This window comes from Gossypium arboreum, chromosome 10 (genome assembly GCF_025698485.1).
Source record: "Gossypium arboreum isolate Shixiya-1 chromosome 10, ASM2569848v2, whole genome shotgun sequence".
Lineage (NCBI taxonomy): Eukaryota > Viridiplantae > Streptophyta > Magnoliopsida > Malvales > Malvaceae > Gossypium > Gossypium arboreum.
The window spans coordinates 9,893,166-9,916,611 of NC_069079.1; the positions used below are offsets into that span (position 1 = coordinate 9,893,166).

The 23,446-nt window shown below is 30.7% G+C and overlaps 3 protein-coding genes across 3 annotated transcripts; all 3 read right to left on the reverse strand.

Moving 5' to 3' along the window:
- Positions 1 to 294: 294 nt before the first annotated feature.
- On the reverse strand, positions 295 to 1,788 carry LOC108488728 (probable 2-oxoglutarate-dependent dioxygenase AOP1). Its single transcript, XM_017793015.2, has 3 exons — positions 1,141 to 1,788; positions 738 to 1,059; positions 295 to 642 (listed from the first exon to the last, which is right to left on the reverse strand). Exons 1-3 carry the CDS (start codon positions 1,512 to 1,514, stop codon positions 394 to 396), a joined length of 945 nt encoding a protein of 314 aa, XP_017648504.2. The 5' UTR covers positions 1,515 to 1,788; the 3' UTR covers positions 295 to 393.
- A 4,891-nt stretch (positions 1,789 to 6,679) lies between these two features.
- On the reverse strand, positions 6,680 to 8,003 carry LOC108488996 (probable inactive 2-oxoglutarate-dependent dioxygenase AOP2). The gene is made up of 3 exons (XM_017793236.2): positions 7,607 to 8,003; positions 7,198 to 7,522; positions 6,680 to 7,108 (listed from the first exon to the last, which is right to left on the reverse strand). Exons 1-3 carry the CDS (start codon positions 7,978 to 7,980, stop codon positions 6,866 to 6,868), a joined length of 942 nt encoding a protein of 313 aa, XP_017648725.1. The 5' UTR covers positions 7,981 to 8,003; the 3' UTR covers positions 6,680 to 6,865.
- A 6,299-nt stretch (positions 8,004 to 14,302) lies between these two features.
- On the reverse strand, positions 14,303 to 21,605 carry LOC108489729 (pleiotropic drug resistance protein 1-like). Its single transcript, XM_017794439.2, has 24 exons — positions 20,887 to 21,605; positions 20,655 to 20,775; positions 20,469 to 20,557; positions 20,287 to 20,371; positions 20,009 to 20,168; positions 19,819 to 19,895; positions 19,578 to 19,631; positions 19,384 to 19,474; positions 18,992 to 19,293; positions 18,621 to 18,902; positions 18,218 to 18,534; positions 17,936 to 18,096; positions 17,732 to 17,835; positions 17,486 to 17,642; positions 17,316 to 17,384; positions 17,065 to 17,216; positions 16,641 to 16,973; positions 16,164 to 16,454; positions 15,994 to 16,077; positions 15,756 to 15,889; positions 15,435 to 15,662; positions 15,173 to 15,344; positions 14,817 to 15,071; positions 14,303 to 14,735 (listed from the first exon to the last, which is right to left on the reverse strand). The coding sequence occupies exons 1-24, from the start codon at positions 21,207 to 21,209 to the stop codon at positions 14,478 to 14,480; spliced, it is 4,299 nt and encodes a 1,432-aa protein (XP_017649928.1). The 5' UTR covers positions 21,210 to 21,605; the 3' UTR covers positions 14,303 to 14,477.
- Positions 21,606 to 23,446: the final 1,841 nt, after the last annotated feature.

Here is a 23,446-nt window from a genome sequence, read left to right on the forward strand (position 1 = left end):
CAAGTTCACTTTATGTAACTGTTGAAAAGAGCAGATATATCTCATTGAGTAAGCTACGCACCTTTTTATATTATGTTTATTTGTTGTTTTCCGATTGGTGCTTGAAAGAGTCCCCACCATCTCAGACACTAATTTGATTGTGATGCTTCTGTTCTTAGCAACACCTTTTTTCCAACTATATTTGATTTTCAACTTTTATATATTTATGATGCTTTCAATTCATAATTGTTTGTTTATTTGGATTTTACACATTATAGTTTTTAACGGAAGCTCAATTTAAAAAAAGGAACAAGCTAAATTAACCCTTATTTCATCCCACAATTTGTTTATTTACCAAGGGTTTGATCATCGATATTAAACAAGTAAGAAACTATTGTAAAGAGAAATCAAATACTAGACACCACAAAAAACTTTAAGAGCAGATTCAGCTTTTTGACCAGCCTCCGTGTAGTAGAACCGCAAGAAGTCAACGTGATCGAAGGGCTTAAAGAGCAAAGGGTGTGCTTCATCCACTAGCTCATCTGGTGCCTTTATTATGTAACCTGCTTTCGGGACCGAAAACAGTCCGGCTGAGTACCTTGCCTTGTCCCCGGTCATCATGACACGATGATAAGGAGCGTGCAGTCGACCATTTAACCATGCCTGCAACATTCAAGGCACAAATTTTGATATGAACTTAATTAAATTTATTAACTTTTGTCGATGATCCAAATTAGTTAAAACTAGAAGAGACTTACATAGAGAGATTCCCCAATCATAACAGTGAAAGAGTGTTTGGAGGGTTTCACATTGATCCATTCTCCTTGTTTGCACAGAACCTCCAATCCATCAACCTCATTTTGGTACAATATTGTCACAATGTTTTTGTCGGTGTGACTGTTTAATCCAAGCTTTGTTTCAGTGGTTTTTGGCCCTTTATATTTCATTACCCTGAGCAGGTAGTTGGTTGAACCCATGTGTTCATCCATATATTTTTCAAGATCAAAACTCTCCAATATCATTCTTCTAACAATTTGATCTAACTCCGATAATTGTTCTGAGAAAGATTGTATAGTGTTGCTGTCAAGAAAGAGGAAACATTAGGTGACAAATTAAAAGCAAAAGTTAAGCCGAGTTTGGTTTAAAATTATTGGAAAGAACCTGAAACTTGAATTCCCTTGAGGCCATAAGGTAGTAGTCAGGGCTTCAACTTTTTCAGTAATGTTTGCATCATCAACGCCCATGCTTTCATATAATGGGACTTGAGGGTATTGGCCGACGTAACCATGATAAGGCTTATTGGAAACATTCCGAATTTTGGCTTGTAAAGGGAGATCGAAAAGCTCTTGCAAGGATCCGAATATTGCCTCTCGAAGGTGGAGAGGGATCTTGTCGAACAAAGCCTCGAAGCAACCGTACTCTTGAAGTGCTTGCTGGACTTGCCCTTTCACCAAATCCCACTCATTGCTGCCTGCTTTTAGGTCTGGCTTACTGAAATCAATGACTGGGAGCTTTAGAGGAGTTTGGGACCCCATTTCTGATCTAAACACAATTTTTTATGTATGTAGTACTATTAGGTTTGAAGAACTGTCTTGTAAGAATGAACCATTTATAGAGCTGAGCTGATGTTTGTATACTTAGGGGACAAATCAAAGATGATGATCAATTTCCATCCAACAATAAAATCAAATCTGAAAAAAGAATATTATCTCAATGAAATATTATTTTAGGTTTAAGAATCGGGAGAGAAAAGATTCCATCTTCGAACAATGTCCTGTCCTGGAAAGTTTACTCAATAAGAGATGAATAGATAAATAATATCTATGTACTATAAATTATTATTTTTCTCAGACAACTATTCCAAATTATACTATATATTCTTAAGCCTGATAGAGCCTTTGGGGGACCAAAGAAGAATGGGTTCAACTGGGGCACAAATAGAGGTGTTCATGGGCCGGGTCGGGCCGGGCCTATAAAAAATTTGACCCATTTTCAAGGCCCGGGCCAAAATATGGGCCTAGAAATTTGTCCAAGCCCGACCCGGGAAAAATAGTAGGCCCGATCCTAGCCGGGCCCGGCCCGGCCATATTAAAAATAATTTGCTTTTTTTTATTAAATAAAAACCCGCCATATTAAAAAAATTGCTTTTTTATTAAATAAAAACTTTAAAATATAATAAATCAAATACATTTAAAATATAAAAACAAATATTAAAACAAAAACAAATAAAAATAAGACTAAAATAATTCTTAAAATAATACATAAATTAAAAATAAAATAAAAAGTAATTATATTAAAATTGAAAAATTGAAACAAATTAAAATTAAATTAAGAACTAAATTATATTAATAACAAAAGTTTTACAATATTAAAATAACATTAAAAACAACAAAAAAGAGTAAAGTAAAATACTAAAGTTACTTAAAATTAAAAATAAATTTTTTTAAAAATAATTTAATATTAAAATAGGGCAGGGCCGGGCCAAAAAAATCTTACCCGAGGCCCGGCCCATTTTCTAAATGGGCCTCGTTTTTTGTCCAAGCCCATTTTTTTGTACCTATATTTTTACCCAAACCCTCCCATTTTTTGGGCGGGCCTTCGGGCCGGGTCGGGCCGCCCGGCCCATGCACACCTCTAGGCACAAAATGCAGGCCTAACCTATTAATTTAATCACCAATCAATCAAGTTAAAAAATAATGATGCCATCTCCGTTAGGATCAATTTTTACGATCAGCTAAGAAGGATTTATGGATATTGTACATAACAACATTGTATAGTTTAAGTAATATATATATATATATATGTAAAACTTGTGCTTTTTGCTAATATTATTTTGACAACTTTATAACTTTTTTTCAACATTAATTTATATTTAACTTAGTTTTAATTTAAAATATATCAATCATTTTTTTTAAATTTGTTGTAGAGTTAAAAAATGCCACGGCTAACTAATTTTTTAGCATAATTAGTTTTTTTAATTAAAACATATAACGGTATGATAGTTCAATTACCAAAACGAAATAAAAAATTTTAAATGTTAAAATGAGAAATTAAGTATGGTTCAGAGCCAAAATGAAATCTTTAGATTTCACAAATAGAGTTAGGGATTGACAAGTATTTTATAGTGTATAGTAATATATTTAAAAAAAAGACACATGACAAATTTTTATGATTTCATATGAAATAAAAAAATATATATTACCAATTTACCAAATACTAACTCTCTATATAAAAAGATTACTTATATTAGTCCAACATTCTTTTCAATGAAAGAGACAATCCTACACATACATCTTAACAAAAAAAAAAAAACTTGTTGGTGAATAGATTTGATGCTCTAAGTGTGAAACCTTTATGAAAGTCTAAAATCTATATTTTATAAACTTAATTTGAGTGGTTAAACTCAACAAGGTAATCTTTCACATATTAAAAGGATAAAGATGCATAATAATCCCTTAAAATCAATAATCTCATAATAAATCAACCATATTTTTATCTGTGAATAAATATATATATATATATATATTTATATATATATACATATATCTCACTAATTAAGGACTCTGTAATCTACTCCCTACTACAAATCAAATCACTTCATTTAGTGTCAATAAATCTTGAAATGGATAAACTACTAAAATAGTCACTTTTATTTATCTTAACTTACATTTTAGTCACTTCTGTTTAAAATCTTACGTTTTAATCACTTACGTTAACGTGTTGTAACATTTTAATCACTGGACTATTAATTGTCGTTAATGATGTAATGATAAGCTGATATGTCACGTTAAATCATCATTTCAAACAAAAATTTTAGAGTAAATCCCATATTTTTTCGTTTTGAGAAATTTAATTTTTTTTCTTTTATGTTCTTTTAACTTTCTTTTTTTTTCTTTATTTTCTATTCTCTTAAGCTTTTCCCTATATTCCCCTCCCTTCTCCATCTCTTTTAACATAGTTTTCCTATATTTTCCATTTGTTAGAACTTTTTTATTTTTATGAAGAAAGAAAAAGGTGAAAGCTTAAGCCAAAATAAAACTTGTTTCGTATATTCTCGCCCCACAATTATAAACCCTTATCGTCCATCATCTCTTTAATGAACCAATTTGGATATCTCAATGACCTAGTCCACAAGCTAGCCTCACTTGAAGACCTCGCCAGCTGTAACTTATGGCAATCTACCCTCAACAAAGTTTCTTGATCCCATTCTCTTAACCTCCTTACCAACCCCACGACCACCTTATCTATCTTACCTACAACATTCTCGCCCTCTTGGAACTACGTTGTTTCACAGATTCTTCAAACGAGCTCTACACTCTCAATGACTAAAACGACCACCATGCGAAACTTACCCTCAACTTTACCCAAACCAGTTTAGTTCCATGCTCTCTTTCTCTATCCGGTTCATCCGTGCTTGGCTTCCAATCAAGTTTGCTTGGGAATATCCAAGAAGGTTTAAATTAATTTTATCGTTTGCTTAATTTTATTCGTCAGAACATTTTTTTAAAAAAAAAAAAAGAAATGATCTACATAATTCTATAAAAGTTTGGAAACGAAAAAAAATTATTTTGAATATAAATAATTCAATTTATGTTTAGATTTGATTAAGGATATGATTTTTTTATATTGATTAATTAGATCCAATTTTAGTCTCAAAATTAGGTTGTATTCAAATTAAATTTGATTAAGAATTATTGCTATTCAGTTTTGAGTGAAATCCAATTTAAGAATCATGTGAAAGAAACAAGAACTTGGTTTATTTGGTGGGTAAAGATTATGTTTCTGAAGTGAAGAATATGAGAAGAGAGAAAAATAGACAGGAAGGAGAAAAGAAAAAAATAAAAATAAAAATTTAAATTGCTCAAAAAAATAAAAGTATAGAGAATGGTCATATAGAAAAACTAAATTAAAAGAAATTGAAAAGGGAGACAAACAGAGTGAGAAGGAAAAGAGAATGAAAAATAGTAATAAAAAAAAAAGAGGAAAGTTCAAATAACATAAAAGAAAAAATTAAATTTCTCAAAACGAAAAAAATATAGGGATCAATTGTATAATTTAACTTAAAATATTTGCTTGAAATGATAATTTAACGTGACGACAATTAATGTTCAATGACTAAAATGTCATAATACGATAACGTAAGTGACTAAAACGTAACATTTCAAACATAAATGACAAAAATATAACTTGAAACAAACAAAAATAACTATTTTAATAATTGATCTTATCTTGAAATATATTAAAAAATAAACACAAGTTAAAATTGCCGACATAATTATAACACTGTTGTGTTACATTAATTATTCTATAAAAAATTATTGTTATTGTAGTAGCAAGTCGCTATATAGCAAGCAATGCGGCAATATTTTGCATTAACATATACTTGTAAATTTAATATTGAAGCTGATCAATTATTTCATTAAACATAATTTGTAAATAATTATTAGTACCACGTTTTTAAAAAGTACAATGAAAAAGAATTAAACAATATCATATGAATTGATGGAAAACCAAACAACATTATTACATATTAATTTCGCTTTTCTCCATCTTTTTTTTTTTTTTAGTATTAACCGGTTAATGGTGATTAGGTAGAGAGTCATTGGGATAAAATGTTTTTAGAGGAAGAGTTAGGAAGAAGAAAAAGACATAGCGTGAGTTGTTGCATGAATTTTTTATGATCGGAGATCATATTTGATATGAGTTTAAAATTATTGATAATGAAATTTGATTTTGTTTCTTAATAATAATAGTGATGTGATATCTTAAGATATGATGTCTTAAGATAATTAGTAATTAATGACTCTAAATTTTTTTATGTCAACCTCATATATGCTTAGCAAAAATATGCGATACATATGAGATTTACTTAATTAAGGTTCAATGTTTAGCGAGTTAAATATGCGTGATTTATTGAGGTGTTAGTTTTATTGGAGGACACATGTTGAGTTTCTTAAGAGACACGTAATAAGATTCGAGTATAAGTGTAACACTTTTTTTTTTTAACATAAAAGACAAAATCTGATGATCACCCCTAAAAAAAAGAAAGGAAAATGTGATTCACAGCATGATTTTACCAGTAATTAGACATTACCGTGCCTTTGTTTTAAGTCTCTAATTTATGTTTCGTCTCGGCATATTTGTCAGTGGCACTGTATACCTTTTATTCTTTTGGGTCGCCTTTAGAAACCTTTATTTCAAATATATTACAACTTGTGTGGTAAATAAATTACACATAAATACTACTTATGATTATTTTAAAATGGTTTAATTTATAATTTAATTCTTATTTTTTATTACTTTAGCATTTAAACTTGTTTATCCCACTTTCATATTTAAATTATTATTTCTGTCTAAGTTATTCTTAAAATGAAAAAGTTATCATAACATCGATCGATAATTTTTAATAAAATAAAATGATGGTTGAAATACTAATACGAGAAAAGAAATATAATTGAAGGACCATATGTTTATTTGGTGATAAGTATGAAATTCTTCTTCAATTTTCAACTAGTTTGTGTATCACATGCATATAGGTTTTATATGTTCATGTTAAATCAAAATCTTTCAAATTTATTTTTTTTCCAACATATCAAAATTTTGCTGATAAATTCTTTATTATTTGTTACCTAGTTGAGAAGCAGAATAAAAGAAAAGAGAAAATAATGATAATCCATAACGGCAGTAAAAGTGAAGTCTACCAATTTTTTGAAGTCCTTTATTATTGCAATATAAAAGTTTACAAAGCCATTGCAGCATTCATACAAGTTTGAGGACATATGCGGAACCAGAGCCACACCTAGGAATTTACGAACTAGACATTAGAGATTTCACACGACAAAGTTCTATTATTACATCAACTATATCTATATATATATAAAGAAAATCAAACACCACAATAGGCTTTAATAGGACATTTGGAGTTGTATCCCTCGTCTGTGCGATAGAAGCGAAGGAGCCCCAAATGGTCGAAGGTATTATATTTGAGGGGATGTAGGTCGTCAACAAGCTCTTCAGGCACTTGAATTGTTCCATTGTTGAAGGCAAATAGCCCCAGTGAATATCTGTCTATGTTCCCGCTCATTACTACTTGGTGTCTTGGAGAAAGTACCCGGTCGTTACTCCATGCCTAAATTAATTAACACACCAAAAAGAATAATGATAATCAGTAGGAAGAGTAAGATTACAAGTAGCATATAATATGTTACGCAGACTCACCATGAGTGCATCGCCCGCAATGACCACAAAGGAGGAAGGAGATGAGAAGTCAACATTAATCCGATTCCCATCCCTTGTTTCAACCTCTAAAGCATTGACTTGGTTTTGATGAAGTATCGTCGTAAAACTCTTGTCAGTATGAGTAATAAACCCTAGAGTAGGCTCACTTTGCTGTGGAGCTCGATTCTTCAGCAGCCGTAGAAGGTAGGTTGTTGTATCAGTATAAGCATCATGGTATCTCTCCACACCATAACTCTCAAATATCATTCTGGTCACCATTTGATCCAACCCCGCTACTACCTTTGCATACTTGGAAATATATTCACTAAGTAGCAATGCAATAAAGAGAAAACCCAATTAGTAACAAATCAAAACATACTTGAGAGAGAGAAAAATTTTTGATGAATACCAGAAACGATCATTTCCTTGGGGCCACATTAAATTGGTGAAGAACCGAGTTCCCTCTATAGAAGTAGCGTTATCGATGCCCAAGCTTTCATGGAGAGGTAGCTTGGGGATTTGTCCGACATAGCCATTCAAGGGCTTTTCGTATCGGTTCTTCATTTTCGTTTCTGTTGGGAGAAGGAACAGTTCTTCCAAGAGGGAAAACACTTGATTGTGAAGTTGTAATGGAAATTTATCGTATTCTATTATAAAACAACCATACTGTTCAAGTGCATGTGTAACCTTTTTGCATGCTACCAACCAAGAATCTGTTCCAGGCTTCAATTCTGCATTGGAGAAATCTAGAATTGGAAGAGTGGGCGTTGATTCGGAACCCATAATTAATGCCTTCAAACCCAGATAAGATTAAGATTTCTTCAAGTTTCATGATTCTTATAAAGGACCATAGGTGTTAATAAAAAAACAAACAAATTAATAAAATTCTAGCAAATCCTTGAATGTACTAAGTACCGGTAGGTAATGTTTTTTTTTTTTCCCCCATTTTTTACCTAAACTATTATTTTATTATATGCATTTTTAAGGTTAAATTATACATATAGTCACTTAATTATCAAAAACTTTTATTTTAGACACCAAAAATAAAAAAAGTTTGCAATTTAAGCACCCACATTACATAATTCGGTCATTTTGATCACTCTTATTAAAATTATTACGTGACAGTTAAAAAAATCAATATAATAACAAATTTAACTCTCAACTTATATCTGTTTAGTGCCATGTAATATTTTTAACTCTATATAAAATGAAAAGTTAATTTTATAACTTTTAAATTAAATAATATATATATATATGTGTATGGTTAACTGGTTATATCTATAACTTATAACGTAGATAATATAATATTACATGTAGATGTGGTTGAAAAGATGGAAATGGGGGAAATCTTTCTAGTTTAAAAGATGAACTCCCTGGGAAGTTAAGGAGAGGTTCTTTTACAAGCATAAGCAAGGAACAGTTAAAAGGGGTGAGGGCATTTTTTTTGTACCAAAGAGGAGAACTTAGCATCTTCGTCTCTAGACTTTAAAACGCAACGATGCAAAGGGAACCTTTGAGCCGTGTAAAAATGTAACAGTCCAAGTTTTCAAATTTAACTCCTCTACAAGCATTTACCGTCTCACTCTTTTGTTTTTTATGTTGTGACTTGGCTACTTGATGTTTTTTTAAGATATTTTAATGCTTTAATATTAAAGTGTGATTTCATGTTAATGCATGTATCTTCATAGGCATAGCCCTTGTATCTCAATATTTTAATGGTTTTTTTCTTAGGTCTCAACCAAATTATACTCTCATACCATCCCTCTATTTCCATTTAGCTTTAAACATTGTATTTTATCCTTTTTTTTTTAATAGGAAGAAAAATCTGATTTGTCATTCTCCTATTCAAAAAGGATAAAGATGACGTAGAATTACAGTTTCATACAACTTCTTCTCTTCATTGCAATACTAATAAACACACCATAAAATAAAAACAATTACTTTCTTTTCTTTTCTTTTTTTTTGAAATATAGTCGAGTTTAATGATATTTGTTATTTATTTGGAGCTATTAAGTTTGTATGTATTTAATCGCAAAGTTAAGCATATTCATTAAATATTTTTATTTGTTTTCAAATAAGGCAACATGTCAATATAAAAAAAACTTAAGCAGGTCATTATCAAAATTATTAGAAGATGATAATATTGATTGTTTTAAACGATATAATGTGTTTTCCAAACTCAAGTGAATAAAAATATCTTCATTAATTTGTATTCATTCTAATTAATTAAACTCAATCTTGTTTTATTAATCAAAATTTGAAATTTAGCGAGGAGCAGGTTCAATTTATCATTTTAGGCGTAAATATAATTAAAAGGATGTTAATCATGTGTTTTGTTTTTAATAATTTTAATCGTTGTACAAAGAATAAAGTTTGTTGAAACAAACTAATTAAATTTCTCTCCATTTCATCAATCTTGTCTATGACTCATCTTTCACCATACATAATGATCTGGCGAAAACAACCAAATAGTACATGTTGCACAACTACAAAACATATTCTTCTTCTTTTAAATCTTATTTTATAAATTTTATATACAAAAATTTCTCCATAATAATATTTAGGCTCCGTTTGTTTCATGAAAATAATTTCTTGTTTGGATGAATCATGTAAAATATTTTTGTTGTTTGGTAGATTTCTTAAAGATATTTCATAAAAGTTGTTAAACATACATTTGAGATTTTCTTTTTTTTCATTGTTTAATTGAATTTACTTTTATCTATAATTTTATATTTTACATTGTTTTTGCATTTATTAAAATATTATGTTAAATTCAGATTCATTACAACATCATTTTTAATTGCATGACTACTAAGTGAGTATTTTTATTTAAAAATATGACATCAACAAAAATTGACCAAAAAATTAATGATGTCAACAATTGGACTTGATTTTCAAATTTGAAAAGTACAGGACTAAATTCTTGAAAATAAAAGTACAAAGACTAAATTACAAATTTGTGAAGTGTACATAGACATATGACATATTTTAAACTTTATACTACAAAACATTTATTATTAATATATTTATAATTGTAATAAACATTTATTATTAAAATATTAATATTAAATATTTTCAATAATATGTGAATAATATTATTTAAAATTATTATTTTTAAAATTTATTATTAAAATAAAATTTAAATATTAAATAATTTATTAAAATAATAAATTATATTTATTATATTAATAATTTATTATAAGACTAAATATAAATAATTAAATATGTTTGTTTAATAATATTAAAAAATATAATATTTTAAATATTTTAAAAATAAAAATAAAATTTATTATCAATATAATAATTTTAAGCTTGATTTAAGTTAATTTTTATAAAAATAAAATAAAATTATCTATAGATGAGCTCTTTTCCGGAAAATGACTTACGCTTTTCGAAGGGTAAGTCATTTGACAGGAAAAAGAGCTTATTTTACCTTGACCTATAAGTCATTTTTCATTGACCAAACTATTTTTTGTGAAACAAACACAGAAAAATGCAGAAAATATTTTTCGTAAAATCTTTTACATGTAAACAAACGGACCCTTATTGAATGTTTAAGTGAGGTCGAATTTACTTGTGATACTAATTTTGTCATACATTTAAGTAATATAAATAAATTACAAGATTTAGATTAATAAGATTAATAAATGATCAATATATTAACAAATAATTAAAAAGATTGCATTGACATATTAATACTATTGTAATAAATAATGAATGTCATAGATAATAATTTATGTTAAGGCAGTTATGGGACGAGTGTCACGAGCAGTACTTAGTAAGATAGTTAGTATCGCATTGATGGACGCACCATTTTTTTATTAGAATTTATAGGTATCGAGATCGTTTTATTTCAATGTATCATTTCAAATCTCTTGACATTTTAAAAATATTTACAAATATTAAATAAGTGATATTGACTAAATTTTTAATATGAAATATCCATCAATAATATAAAATATTCATCAATAGACTCTACAAATAAAAATTATCATTCAATAAATTCAAAATTAACAAGAAAAAAAATTCAATGGGTAAGAGGATTTTTCAATAAATGAAATGAATGATGAGTGATGATTTTTTTCCTTTGATAACCAGGTGATTGGGTTATTTTATTATATTTTTATTTTTATATTTTAAATGTAAAAGTATATAACGTTAATTTTTTTTCTTGTGTAATCTTTTTTATTAGTCAATTCCTTCCAATTACGTTTTAGCATAATAATAAATAGTTAAGAATTTTATATTTTTAATATTATTTATGCATTGACCGATACATCATGTTCCACCCGATCGAGTACCAACCAAACTTTCACCGGTCTGAGAAAGGAGTGTTGCTTGTTCTCTTTTAGCACTAGAACAATGTGCACCAGTCAATATGACCAGAACCGATACAAAATTTACTACCATGGTGCCCATTAGAGGTGATAATGAATCAGGTCGAGTCAGGCCTAAATATGATATTAACATACTTTGTACTTGTCCAAACTCGCCCATATTTGCAAAAAGCTAACCCAAGCCTATTTTAGACCCTCTCATATTATTTTTATTTTTAAAAAATATTAATATTATATTATATTATATTAATGTTTAATAATTTTCTACATTTTTTATTTCTTTGAAATTTTTATCTGATCATCTTAACATTATTTTAATCTTTACATTAGAATAGTATTATATATTTAGTATAGATTTATCTTTTTAATGTGTTCTAAATTACATAATATATAAAAATAATATAATATAAAGTATTATAAACTTAAAACAAGCCGGGTCAGGCCGAGCTCAAGCCTTGAATGTTCAAGCCCGAGCCTAGCTTATATTTTTAATGGGTCTAATTTTTTTGTCCAAGCTCATTTTTTTTAGCCTAATAATTTTGCCCAAACCCTCCTAAATTTCAGGCTTGGTGGGTAGCTCGACCAATGAACAAGTCTAGTGCCCACTACATCTAGCACTGCTTAGCCTCATAACTTGCCATATTTACAAATTGACAATTTTTGTAAACAAAACCTGAGTTGTGATCTTTGCTAATATTTTCAGTGTGTGCAAGCTCATCTATGATGTCCAAACTGTTTATAGAAATATAACTTAAAGATTGCGTTGGATTGGATCAAGAAAATTGACTTCACTGCTTTAAGAGATTGGATTGGATCGAATCGGGTAACTTGGTAACATATCTAGAAGATTTGAAGACTTATCCTAGACTTATTGAAGATATTCTCCGTGTTGATTATCTTCCTACTTTCCAATGAAGATTGATTGTAATTAATATAGTATGTTAGTAAGTTGAAAGTAGTTTAAATATTTGAGATTTGTATAAGTTTTCTATAGAGAGTTTTAGCACTTATACATTCATTAAGGAACTTATAATCGACAGTGCATTGAATGCTAAAACGAGCAAATTTACTTGGTTTTCAAGCTATGTTTGTAATAGGAAAACTTAGAAGAGAGATCCAGATCTTTGATAACAAAGTGAAGTTGCTAATTTGGTGAGTTGGGTCACTTGTTGTAAAAGGTATGGAACTTGGCATCGAATGAAACATATTGTTGTGGAGTTTCACTTCAGTTGCAATTTGGTCTTTTGTATGCTACTTGTGGGGTGTACTTTGTATATTCAGCCGAATAGACGATGACGTCACGAGGAGAAGTTTCCCGATGTTGTGATAACATGAATGGGGACGTTGCAACATGTTCCCCCACATAAATCAGGTTTCTTCTCCCAGTTAAACTCTGCTATTTTTCTCAGTTAAACTCTAATTACTCTAAGGATATTTTAGAATGATTAGACCTCTAATCTTAGTCTATTTGAAGGGGTCTTGTATCCTTACTTTGTGATGCCAATTAAAAAGGCCATTAGTAGTACTGTAGAGCTTTTTTTTTTTGGGGGGGGGGGGGGGAAGGGGGAGGCAACAAGATGTAATCGCAGATAAGTTTTGGCAAGAGTTTTTTGTAATAAATATTGAGGGAATTTTATACTCCTTTTTGGAGAACTCTATAAGAGTTAGAGTTTTGTTTCCGGGGTCTGGATTTGTATGTTTAGTACATTTAAGTTTATTTTTTCTATATTATACTATTGTTTGTTTATTCATTTAGTGAAAAGCTGAAACTTTCTTTACCCATGATTTTTATCCTCTTCGGAAGAGTTTTTTATGTAAAATTTGTGTTCGATCTTCTCCACATTTTCTATTTTGTTGTTTATACTTGTTGATCCCCAACAAGCTGATCAGTTAATAGATACATTCACCAAGCTACTTGAGAAACCAGCATTTGATCGCCATCTATTCAAGCTAGACATTGCCGCATACTAAGCATCTTGAGGGGGGGCATATTGGTGTAGACCAAGTCTTTGAATGCAAGATCTCTTGAACCTGTTCTACAGCTGATGTTAATTGTCGTTTGAGATTGCTTTTTATTTTATATTATTATTTTCTATTAAGCTTTTTATAATCATCTCATTTTCTATCCAACTCCATCAATAATAAGTCCATTAAAAAGATATAATTTTAATTTTTGACCTGTTATTTTATTTTTATTTTTGATAATTGTGATGGAAAATAAATTGTTTGGGGTTCAACCCAAATTATTATATTTAAAACATAATATTCTTAAAAATGTTGATATTAGTTTTAATATTTCTACTTTTTCATTTAAAATAAAGCCTCATTTTTATATATAAATATATTTGTTAAATAATTTATTTTGGGTGTAGCATAATTTTATAAATAATATCAATTAATAAATACACAATTATCAGATTGAAAAGTGAACATTATGATGAATATTTGGTCAAATAATTAACAAGTACAAAATTTTCTTTTAAATTCATTTAAAAATTTCATCAATATAATTATTTAAGTATAAATTATTATAAAAATCAACTGATCTCAGAACTGAGTCAAATTCAAATTATTAAACTTTTTGGATTCGAATTTTTTTTTCTTTTTTGAAACCTTAATCAAAGGTTTACCGATAAATTTGGATTTGATCATAATTGGACAAGACAGTTCTCATAGCAATAAAAAGAATCTTCAGCCATGAAGTTGCTTCTTTTATCATTTACAAATACAGAAATGAAAAAAAAAAAAAAGAATAAGACTGCATTGGATTTGTTAAATAAAAACAAAAGAACTTTTAATCATGGATTAATGGTATACATATGTCACAATGGAAGTAAGAAATTGTAGCTTGTAATGAAAAAAATGTGTAGACATGCTTCTTTTCTAATATCTTAGCATTATAAAGATGGATCTGCTAAACACTAGAAAGATTGAAAGAAAACTCTAGCGTATTTGGAAATTAAACAACCTTACGGAGACAGTGAAGATTGCACCAAAGAGTATTGTGAAAGCAATAATTATAACTGCTACAATTCCAATGAATTCATGTTTGAAGCCCAAATAATTTCTCAAGTATTGTTCGACCGTCTGACCATTCTCAAGGACATCCTGAATATCTCCAAATTGTGAAACAACCAACCCATACAAGGTCCAAGATACTGGGCAAATATAGTAGTACCATCTCCACCATATAGGAATTCTCTATAAATTAAGGAGTGGGGAAAAAGTTAGTTATCCGGAAAATGAGTGAATATATTAAGAACTTGAGAAAACAACACTTACCGGGCGTGGGATGACGAATCCAGAGAAGACATTCCATATTCCATAGAATGCTGAGGAAACTATGCCTGCAATGTGGTGATTTGGAGTGACAGCCACTGCCATCATGCCGTAGAAGGTGAAGTACAATAAGGTGAAGTACATGAAGAAGAGATACCACAAGAACTTGGCAGCAGTCCATTCGAACCCAATCATCACATACACTATAAGGCCATACACAACAGCTTGAACAAAAATATAAGGTATCTCGATTAAAACCTGCAGTTGCAAGATGTGAAAGTCAATTCTAATGCACCTATTTTTAAACAATTTTCTTTCCAGAGTGAGAACTCTTCAACTAAAAAAGGAAAAAGACTTACCTGAGCAATTGCATATGGCATGGCAGAATACATTCCAGCAGCTTTTTCTCTATAAAAGACTGTCCTTTCAACAGCCACCACGGGCTGCACGGATGCAGCATTTTGGATACCAAGGAAAAGAACAGCAGCATACATTGAACCCATTGCATTGGCCAGATCTTGCCTTTTTCTCCTGTAAATTTACAATATGACAATAGATATATGAATATGATAAAAGTCCAACGATGAAGCTGAGCATTTGTACTTGCTTGTTATAGCTTACGTTTTAGTGCCGAGGTCCCAGAATAGTGTCCCAAACATCAATGCTATGACAGTAGTAAAAAGTAATCTCACAGCAGTATAAGCGGGGTTGCGCCAATATGACCACCGTTGCTTCCATAAGCAAGCAGCACACTGAGTCAAGAATGGCTGAGAGAACTGAGTTGGAAAATAGAGTTCCTTTGAACCAGGAGCCGGTTTGCTTAAATCTTTAATAAGAGTTTTGTTTCTCCTAAACAATTGACATTCATCAGTTTTAAATTCAAGCTCATATAATCTTATGTTGAGTTAAAAGTAAACAGATTCTTGCAGTGTTGATTATTACTTGTATAACTCTGACTTTTTGTAGGTATCAGCAAAATCAACACCTAAAGCTAATTCCTGTGCTGTTGTGCTAACTTCCAACATCCATGTTGCTGGATTGTAGCTATCTTTGATTTTGCTAACTCCTTGAATTCCCTGAAGTAGGTGAACATATATCAAGTTATAGATATAGTAAATATGAACAGGGAAATGACTACGTTAACAAACTTTGTAATTTTTGGTATTTCATTTTATCTCACCTCAAAATAATCAATAAGATGTTTGGAATGGTGTCCTAATGGCCCCACATATATCTCTTGTCCTCCCCGCTTCATAAGGAATAGCTGCAATGGCATGTTTTCTCAGTAATACAATTAAGCAAAGAACCAACTTATTTTCAAACTAATATTTCATAGTTCTCACTTCTCACCTCATCAAATGCTTCAAATATGTCGATACTTGGTTGATGAATGGTGCAGACAACTGTTCTTCCAGTGTCCACTGTGTTCCTAACTGTCCTCATAACAATTGCAGCTGCTCTTGCATCAAGCCCTGAAGTTGGCTCATCCATGAAGATGATAGAGGGGTTAGCCACAAGCTCAACAGCTATAGTAAGCCTTTTCCTCTGCTCGGTTGATAAACCATTTACACCAGGTAAACCGACTTGTGCTTGCTTTAATGGATTCAGTTCCACAAGATCCATGACTTCATCTATAAACATCTAATAACACAAGGTGAAATAAAACATCAATATAATTCAAGCCAAAGTAATCATTAGGAAAATGCGTTATTTCGTTTGCCTCTGCTCTTAGGATCATTAATGTGTTATTGCCTCAGTAAAAACCTCTAACTTGTAACAAAGTAGAGTAAGAGACTTGAAAAGGCTTAGGATGCAATGAATGCCAACCTTTCTGGTTTCAGCGTTGACCTTTTTCGGTAGTCGAAGCCAAGCAGAATAGAGCAAGGATTCATACACAGTGACATGAGGAGAGTGAATGTCATTTTGCTCGCAATATCCAGATACTCGAGCAAATGTTTCTTGCTTCTTTGGAAAACCTGAAACAGTGATGTTCCCCTCGATATAACCACTAGTTTTTCTGCCAGCAAGCACATCCATCAGAGTGGTTTTGCCAGCACCACTAACACCCATGAGAGCTGTGAGAACTCCTGGTCTAAAAGAACCACTAACACCCTTTAATAGCACCAATTTATCTTCATTGACACCTTGTTCTTTTATTTCCTGTATAGTTTCAATCCAATCAAATACACTCTTTTATTAGGACATAAAATGAACAAACATATGATATTCATACATTGGAAGTTTATGTTACCTGTGGCATATCAACTGAATAGATAATGTCATCAAATGTGATGGAATGGGGTTCAAATGGGAGAACCATTCCTTTTTTCTTGTTCCCAGTGGTTACTTCATCCATAGACGATGACTTGGATGAGATGCTTGTTTTAGTGTCATCTTGAACCTCTGCATTTCAATTATATTTAGAACAAACACATCAACTTGTACACAAACACAAGGATGTAAAAACTAAATGAGCTCTAATACTTGAACTAGTTAAACCACCTGAGCTAATTTCGGCTTTCTCTTTTTCTTCTAGTTCTTCTGATATTAGAGGCTGAATCTTCTCAAAAGCTGCATATTTATTTGCAAAAACGAGTAAGAAAATAACACTTAATTTAAAAGAAATATAAGTTCTTAAGACTATAAGTAGCTGCCAATAAAGCTATACTCACGCTTTAAATAGGCAAGCGCCATAGTATAAAAGAAGTTGAACAATACTATGAATCCAAGCAATCCCCCTACTCCAAACCAATACCACCGTGGATCTCGGAAGAAACCCCTAGACTTTAAAATTGAAATTCCAAGTGGTTCATTTGAGCCCGGAAGAATCTTCAATATGAAAGAAAACATAAAATATCAATAGATTATTAGGAGATGAAATTCAGAAATCAGTAGACATTACAAATTCAAAACATTACTCTTCTCCATTGGTTTCCAAGGAATTCATTAACCATCAATGCATTTTGTCCATACATCATAGGGGAAATCCAGTAGCCCCATATCCACCATTTCTTTATATCCTCTGTGACATTGTGACATTGAACAAAGAAAATCAATTACAAATTCCATTTTCCATCAAAAGTTCAATCTTTTGAGCTATTTTTAGGACTTCTCATATGTACCTCGTGATAGGACAAAGCCACCTAATGCAAAAAGTATGAGCAAAGCAAAAGCTCCGAAAGTGTTAGCGACAACCATGTTTCTACCAGCTGCAGCAATAAATCGGAACAATCCTGAAGACATTTGGGTCACCAGAACAAGGATGAGGTATTGCCTAAACAACCTGTGCCAGACAAATCACTTTCACATAAATTTAGATCAGAGCTAATAAACAAACAACTATACTATAAATGGTACTAGTCAAGTTCTCCTCGATATTTTTATTGTCAATTCATTTTCTTTACCTTTCAACATTCGGATCAAATCCAATGACATAGTAGGTAAGAAACACCCATAAGGAAACTTCTAAAAATGAGATGGGGATCTTGAGTATACATGTTGGTAAAGCATATGCCCATGAAGGAAAGAATAGGAGGTCTCTCTGCTTGAAAAAGACAGGAAGCTTAGCAATGGTCATAGAAATCTCAGACATCCCATTAAACATGATTGCGATCAAGCCAAAAAACAAGGCCCCCATATAGATTCCTCCCCCTTCAATTGAATCATTTCTCATCTCAGTCCTAAGGAAGAGCGTCATAGTAATGAATGCCATTATTGATAGCTGGTAGCACAAAGAAAATAAAGTTAAAAGTCGTTGTTTCAACCTTGATAATTGTAGTACAAGAATCGAGTTTCATTAGTACATACTTGTATAAACTTGAAAATGTACACGAAAGAGTTTCTCTTCATCAGCAGATATTCCCTTGAGATGCAAGCTTCGAGCAACTCTTTCCTTCCAACACCATATTTTTTGGTTGTCAAAGCAGCTGGGTGGCTCTTTGTCTTTTCATATGGAACACCAAGTTCATCTCTAAGTTTCTTTCCCACATGAAATGATTGGAATGCCTCAGAGAATTCGTTGGCTGTGACAAACCTATAAGGTTGATCTTTATGTACCCAATACTGTTGTTGATCTTTCCTTGATGTAACCTGCAAATGAACAAAGTCAAGGTAAACGCGATAGAAGAGCAACTTGGTCCCAATGGAAAAAAAGGATCAAAACCTCCATCAAAACTTACTTCTTGCAAGAAGTCAGCCACTCCTTTTCTCTCCGGACACTTGAAGCCCATAGATTCAAAGAAGCTCAACACATGTTCACGAGGACCCTGATATACTATCTGGCCATCAGAAAGGAGAATGATGTCATCAAAAAGATTATAAGTCTCTGGAGCTGGTTGGAGAAGAGAGATGATTGCAGTTCCATTAAGGATGTGAACAGTTTGCTTGAGGGAGTTCACAATTTGGAAAGTTGTGGAGCTGTCCAGGCCAGTAGATATCTCATCCATAAACAGTACCTTTGCTGGTCCAACCAGCATTTCACCTAAATGGTTTAACAGATTCAAATTTCATGATAAAAAGTTTAGGGAAATTTACATATCGAATGAATGGATTAATTGATATCATGACTTACCAGTCGTGACACGCTTCCTCTGTCCTCCAGAGATACCCCTTAACATTTCATCTCCTACCATAATGTCTGCACATACTTCTAGTCCTAAAACCTATAAAATTTATAGCAAAGTACTCAATAAGTAATGAAATTTTCATTTATAACAGTGCTTCTTGCAAGTCTTTCAATATACTTCAAATTTTTATAACTCTTGCCTTTAGAACATAATCTGTGATTACATTTGCTTCCTGACCTTCTGTTGCTACTGCCTGAAATATTAGGAAAGACAAGTAAATGATGAAGAATACATGGTTCTCTCAAATATATGGAAATCCTTGTCATACAGATTCAATCTTAATTTAAATCCCAAATCTGATTATCAATCAACTCTTTCCTGTTGTCATGAATGAAAATGTCAATCCATAGTTTATAGTACAATGGCATTTTAGTTCTTACCTTCATGTAAACATCCATATCAGGATCAGGTTTAATGTTTGCTTGTTTCTCTCTTCTTGACAACTCCGCTAACAGCTCTGTAAACCCCCAAAACAACAAATTTTCAAGATTTAAAGTTTTAAAAAACAGCATTCATATTGTTCCAATAGTGGGAAAAAGATCAAAAGGGCTGGAAATCAATCAAACTTACCATAGCGGTCTCCAACCCCTTGGCATCTTGCAGAAAAGGCCAAAGTTTCCCTCACAGTCATTTCTCCATTGTGAAGATCATGTTGACTGATATAGGCAGCTGTTCTCTGTGGCACAAACTCATCCAAGCCATGCCCATTATATGTCACTTTCCCCGAACACTGCGAAAGAATTCCACTATCAAATTAGATATCAAAACAATGACAAAGAAGTTAACGCAAAAGGCAAGAAGCCAAGATAGGAAAGCGATTAAAAGAAAAAGGTAAATTTCTCAAGCACCTTGAGAGCAGGATCAAGTTTTCCAGCCAAAGCTAACAAAAGAGTGGTCTTCCCAGAACTTGGAGGACCCAAAAGCAATGTCAGCCTGTAATAAGTACATGAGAACAATGACAGAGTAAATCTAGAATCGCCACAACTTTTAATTTCATAATAAAAATAAAAATTAATATCACCATTGTTACCTGCTCGGCTTAATGATGCCACTGACATTATTGAGGATGGTCAGCTTTTTCTTTCTACTAGAAAGAATACCCACATCAATCAAGAAACCCTGTAATTTACAATACAAAGTGAAACTTGAGAAATGATCCTAAGAAAACAAAACTCTTAAATGGTAAAAAGTAGAGAGTATGTTTCCAGGTTGCTACCTCAAATAAACTAGTAATGAAATTAAGAATTGTTGGCAAAGCATTGGTCCCAACAAAAGCTTCAGCTTCAATATTTAGATGTTCAAACCGGACTTCAATTGTGGGAAAATCAATGCCAACCCTGAAAAAAAAGGACTCATTTCATACCGTTATCGTTACATGAGACTGGATCTTTAATTCTTTCCATTGCATTTTCCTAGTAACCAAACATTAAAAAGAAAAAGTTGTATACCTAGCTACACGGTTCTTGAGCTTCAACAAGAACTTCTCATTATCTTCCTCTGCTACTTTAACCAACCGCTCAAGCAAAGCCTTCCGTTCTACCCACCCAAGGTCATGAATATTGATTTCACTGGCACCACCTTCAGAACTAGTCAATATACCTTTCCTGAGACGAGAAACAGTAGGTAGTTTCTCAAGTACTGCCCACTTTAAAGCTTCTTCATCATCCTCTTCTCGAGAAGACCTTGAAAATACCTCCAGGTCATTGTTTATCCATGCCGAAGGACTCCTACGTAAACTACCACTAGCTCTATAAATATCAGCACCCTGCATTACCAAAATACGCTAACACCCTCCAAAACTTATCAAAAACTTCACGTTTTAGGAGCTCAAATCAAAGCAAAAAGAACGTAGTTTTAACCAAGAGAAAAACGAGAATTTAAATTGAGGAAAAACACTACAACTTTGAAAACTGAAACAACAAAAGAAAACAGAAACAGGATGTATGTTGTCAAAAAATTTTGTTAGTTCTTGCTATATATATATATATATTCAAAAGAAGTCTGTTAGTTTTTGTTATACATTTCTTCAATACTTCCCAACGTGTTTTCTTACGTATACTCATAAAACAAGGAATTTTCCCAAAAAACTTGTGAAAGTCCATGTGTCTGTCGCGTAATAAAAACACTGTGGAAACTGAAGAACCGCCCATCTTTGACTCATCTCTTTGCCACCACTCGATGGTTCATTTTTAACATTTATTACTCACTCAAAATCTTTATTTTAGTTGTTACTAGTAGAAACCAAAATAATTTAGTATGGCTAGCTGTAAATGTAATCTAATGTTTATAATTTTTAAATATTTTATTTAAAATAAAATATTTAAATAAAAATTTAAAACATAAAAAGATGTTTCTAATTTCTCTCGATTTCGATATTAAATAATAAAATTGATAATTATTGTATAATCAAAATTAAAATGAGGAATGTCTTCCTCTTATATATATATGGTAGTGTAGATATGCGATCTTGTCTTTTTCCAACATTTATCTTAAAATTGAAAATAAGAGGAACTATTTTATTTAAATAAATATTCATAATTTTATATAAGACACCAATTATTTATTTTTTATTTTAGTAAACCTTTAATCTTTAACTTAATACTTGAAGAAGTCCTAACATTTAATTTGCACTCAAACAAACTCCAAACTGATCTTAAGATAAATTAACCTTTTACTTGAAAATAATAAGGATTTATTAAGTATAGAAAATATATAAATACTTATTTAAACAAAGCAATATCTTTGAGGGACTTTTTTAAAATTTTACCCAAAATAAAAAGTCAAACTCTTTTGTACGATGACTGCCACCATGGGATGGTTTTAGTGGTACTAAATAAAGTTATACATTCACTTGTTCTAAAGTGCTATGTGCCATTCGAAATTTAAAATTTCCATAGATAATACATAAAATAAATTTTATTAATAAAAATAAAAGTATAATTAATATTTTATTTTATTTTTAAAAGCCACTAAAATGAATAATTAATTAGGATTTTTAACTAGTGAAATATTATATTTGAGCTCATATAAATTTGGACTAGGTTGTCTTCAAATTCAAATTATTTCGAGTTTCGATTAGCTCGGACTCGATTGTTTTTAGGCACAAATTTTTATCAGGGTCAAATTCTTTTCAAGCTCAAGTTTTTTCAAATTCAAGCCTTTTCAAATTTAGATTTTTTTAACCTTCGATTTTTTCAGATTCAGTTCAAGTTGAACAGGTAAACTTAAATAGATTCAAATAATTTTGATGTTTTATAAATTATATTTCAAACCTAATAACTACTTTTACTTTAACATTATGATAACACCTACAAATTCACTTCTTATAGATAAACAATTATATATATTATTGTAATAGAAAATTGTATATAACATAACTAAAAATATAAGATATAATAATTTTATAAACATAATTAATATTATTATATGATATGTATATGGACTTTTATGTAATATTTTTGTTTATTTGTAGGTAATATTTATGGTTATATGATACATATATAAATTTTATTTATTTGAATTATTATCTAGAATTTATATAAGGCACAAATTTGGATTTCGGTAAAATTTTTAAATTAACAAAAATAATCTTTATTATCTATTATATTACTAAATTCACATTTGAATTTTTTATTATTAAATTTTAAATATTGAAATATATTTATTATATTTAGTCTTAAGAGTTAAAGAATTTTTAATTTTTTTTAAAAATCAATTAAATTCATAAAAGATTCAAGTCAATTAAGCCTTTAATGATTAAAAAAAATTACGCCCTTCTGATAATGAAAACTGTCATTAATCGATTTAACTGTTAATAGACACATGCGATTGGCAAAATAAATTAGAAGCCAACATGTGGCATGCCACATACCATATATATTAAAAATTTTATAAGGAAAGAAATTAAAAAAATACACGTAGAATGAAACTGGAAGTTTATTTGAATATAGACATCTATTTGTTAGTTCATTGAAGATGTCCTTCAAGATATTATAAAAAATGCTAAAA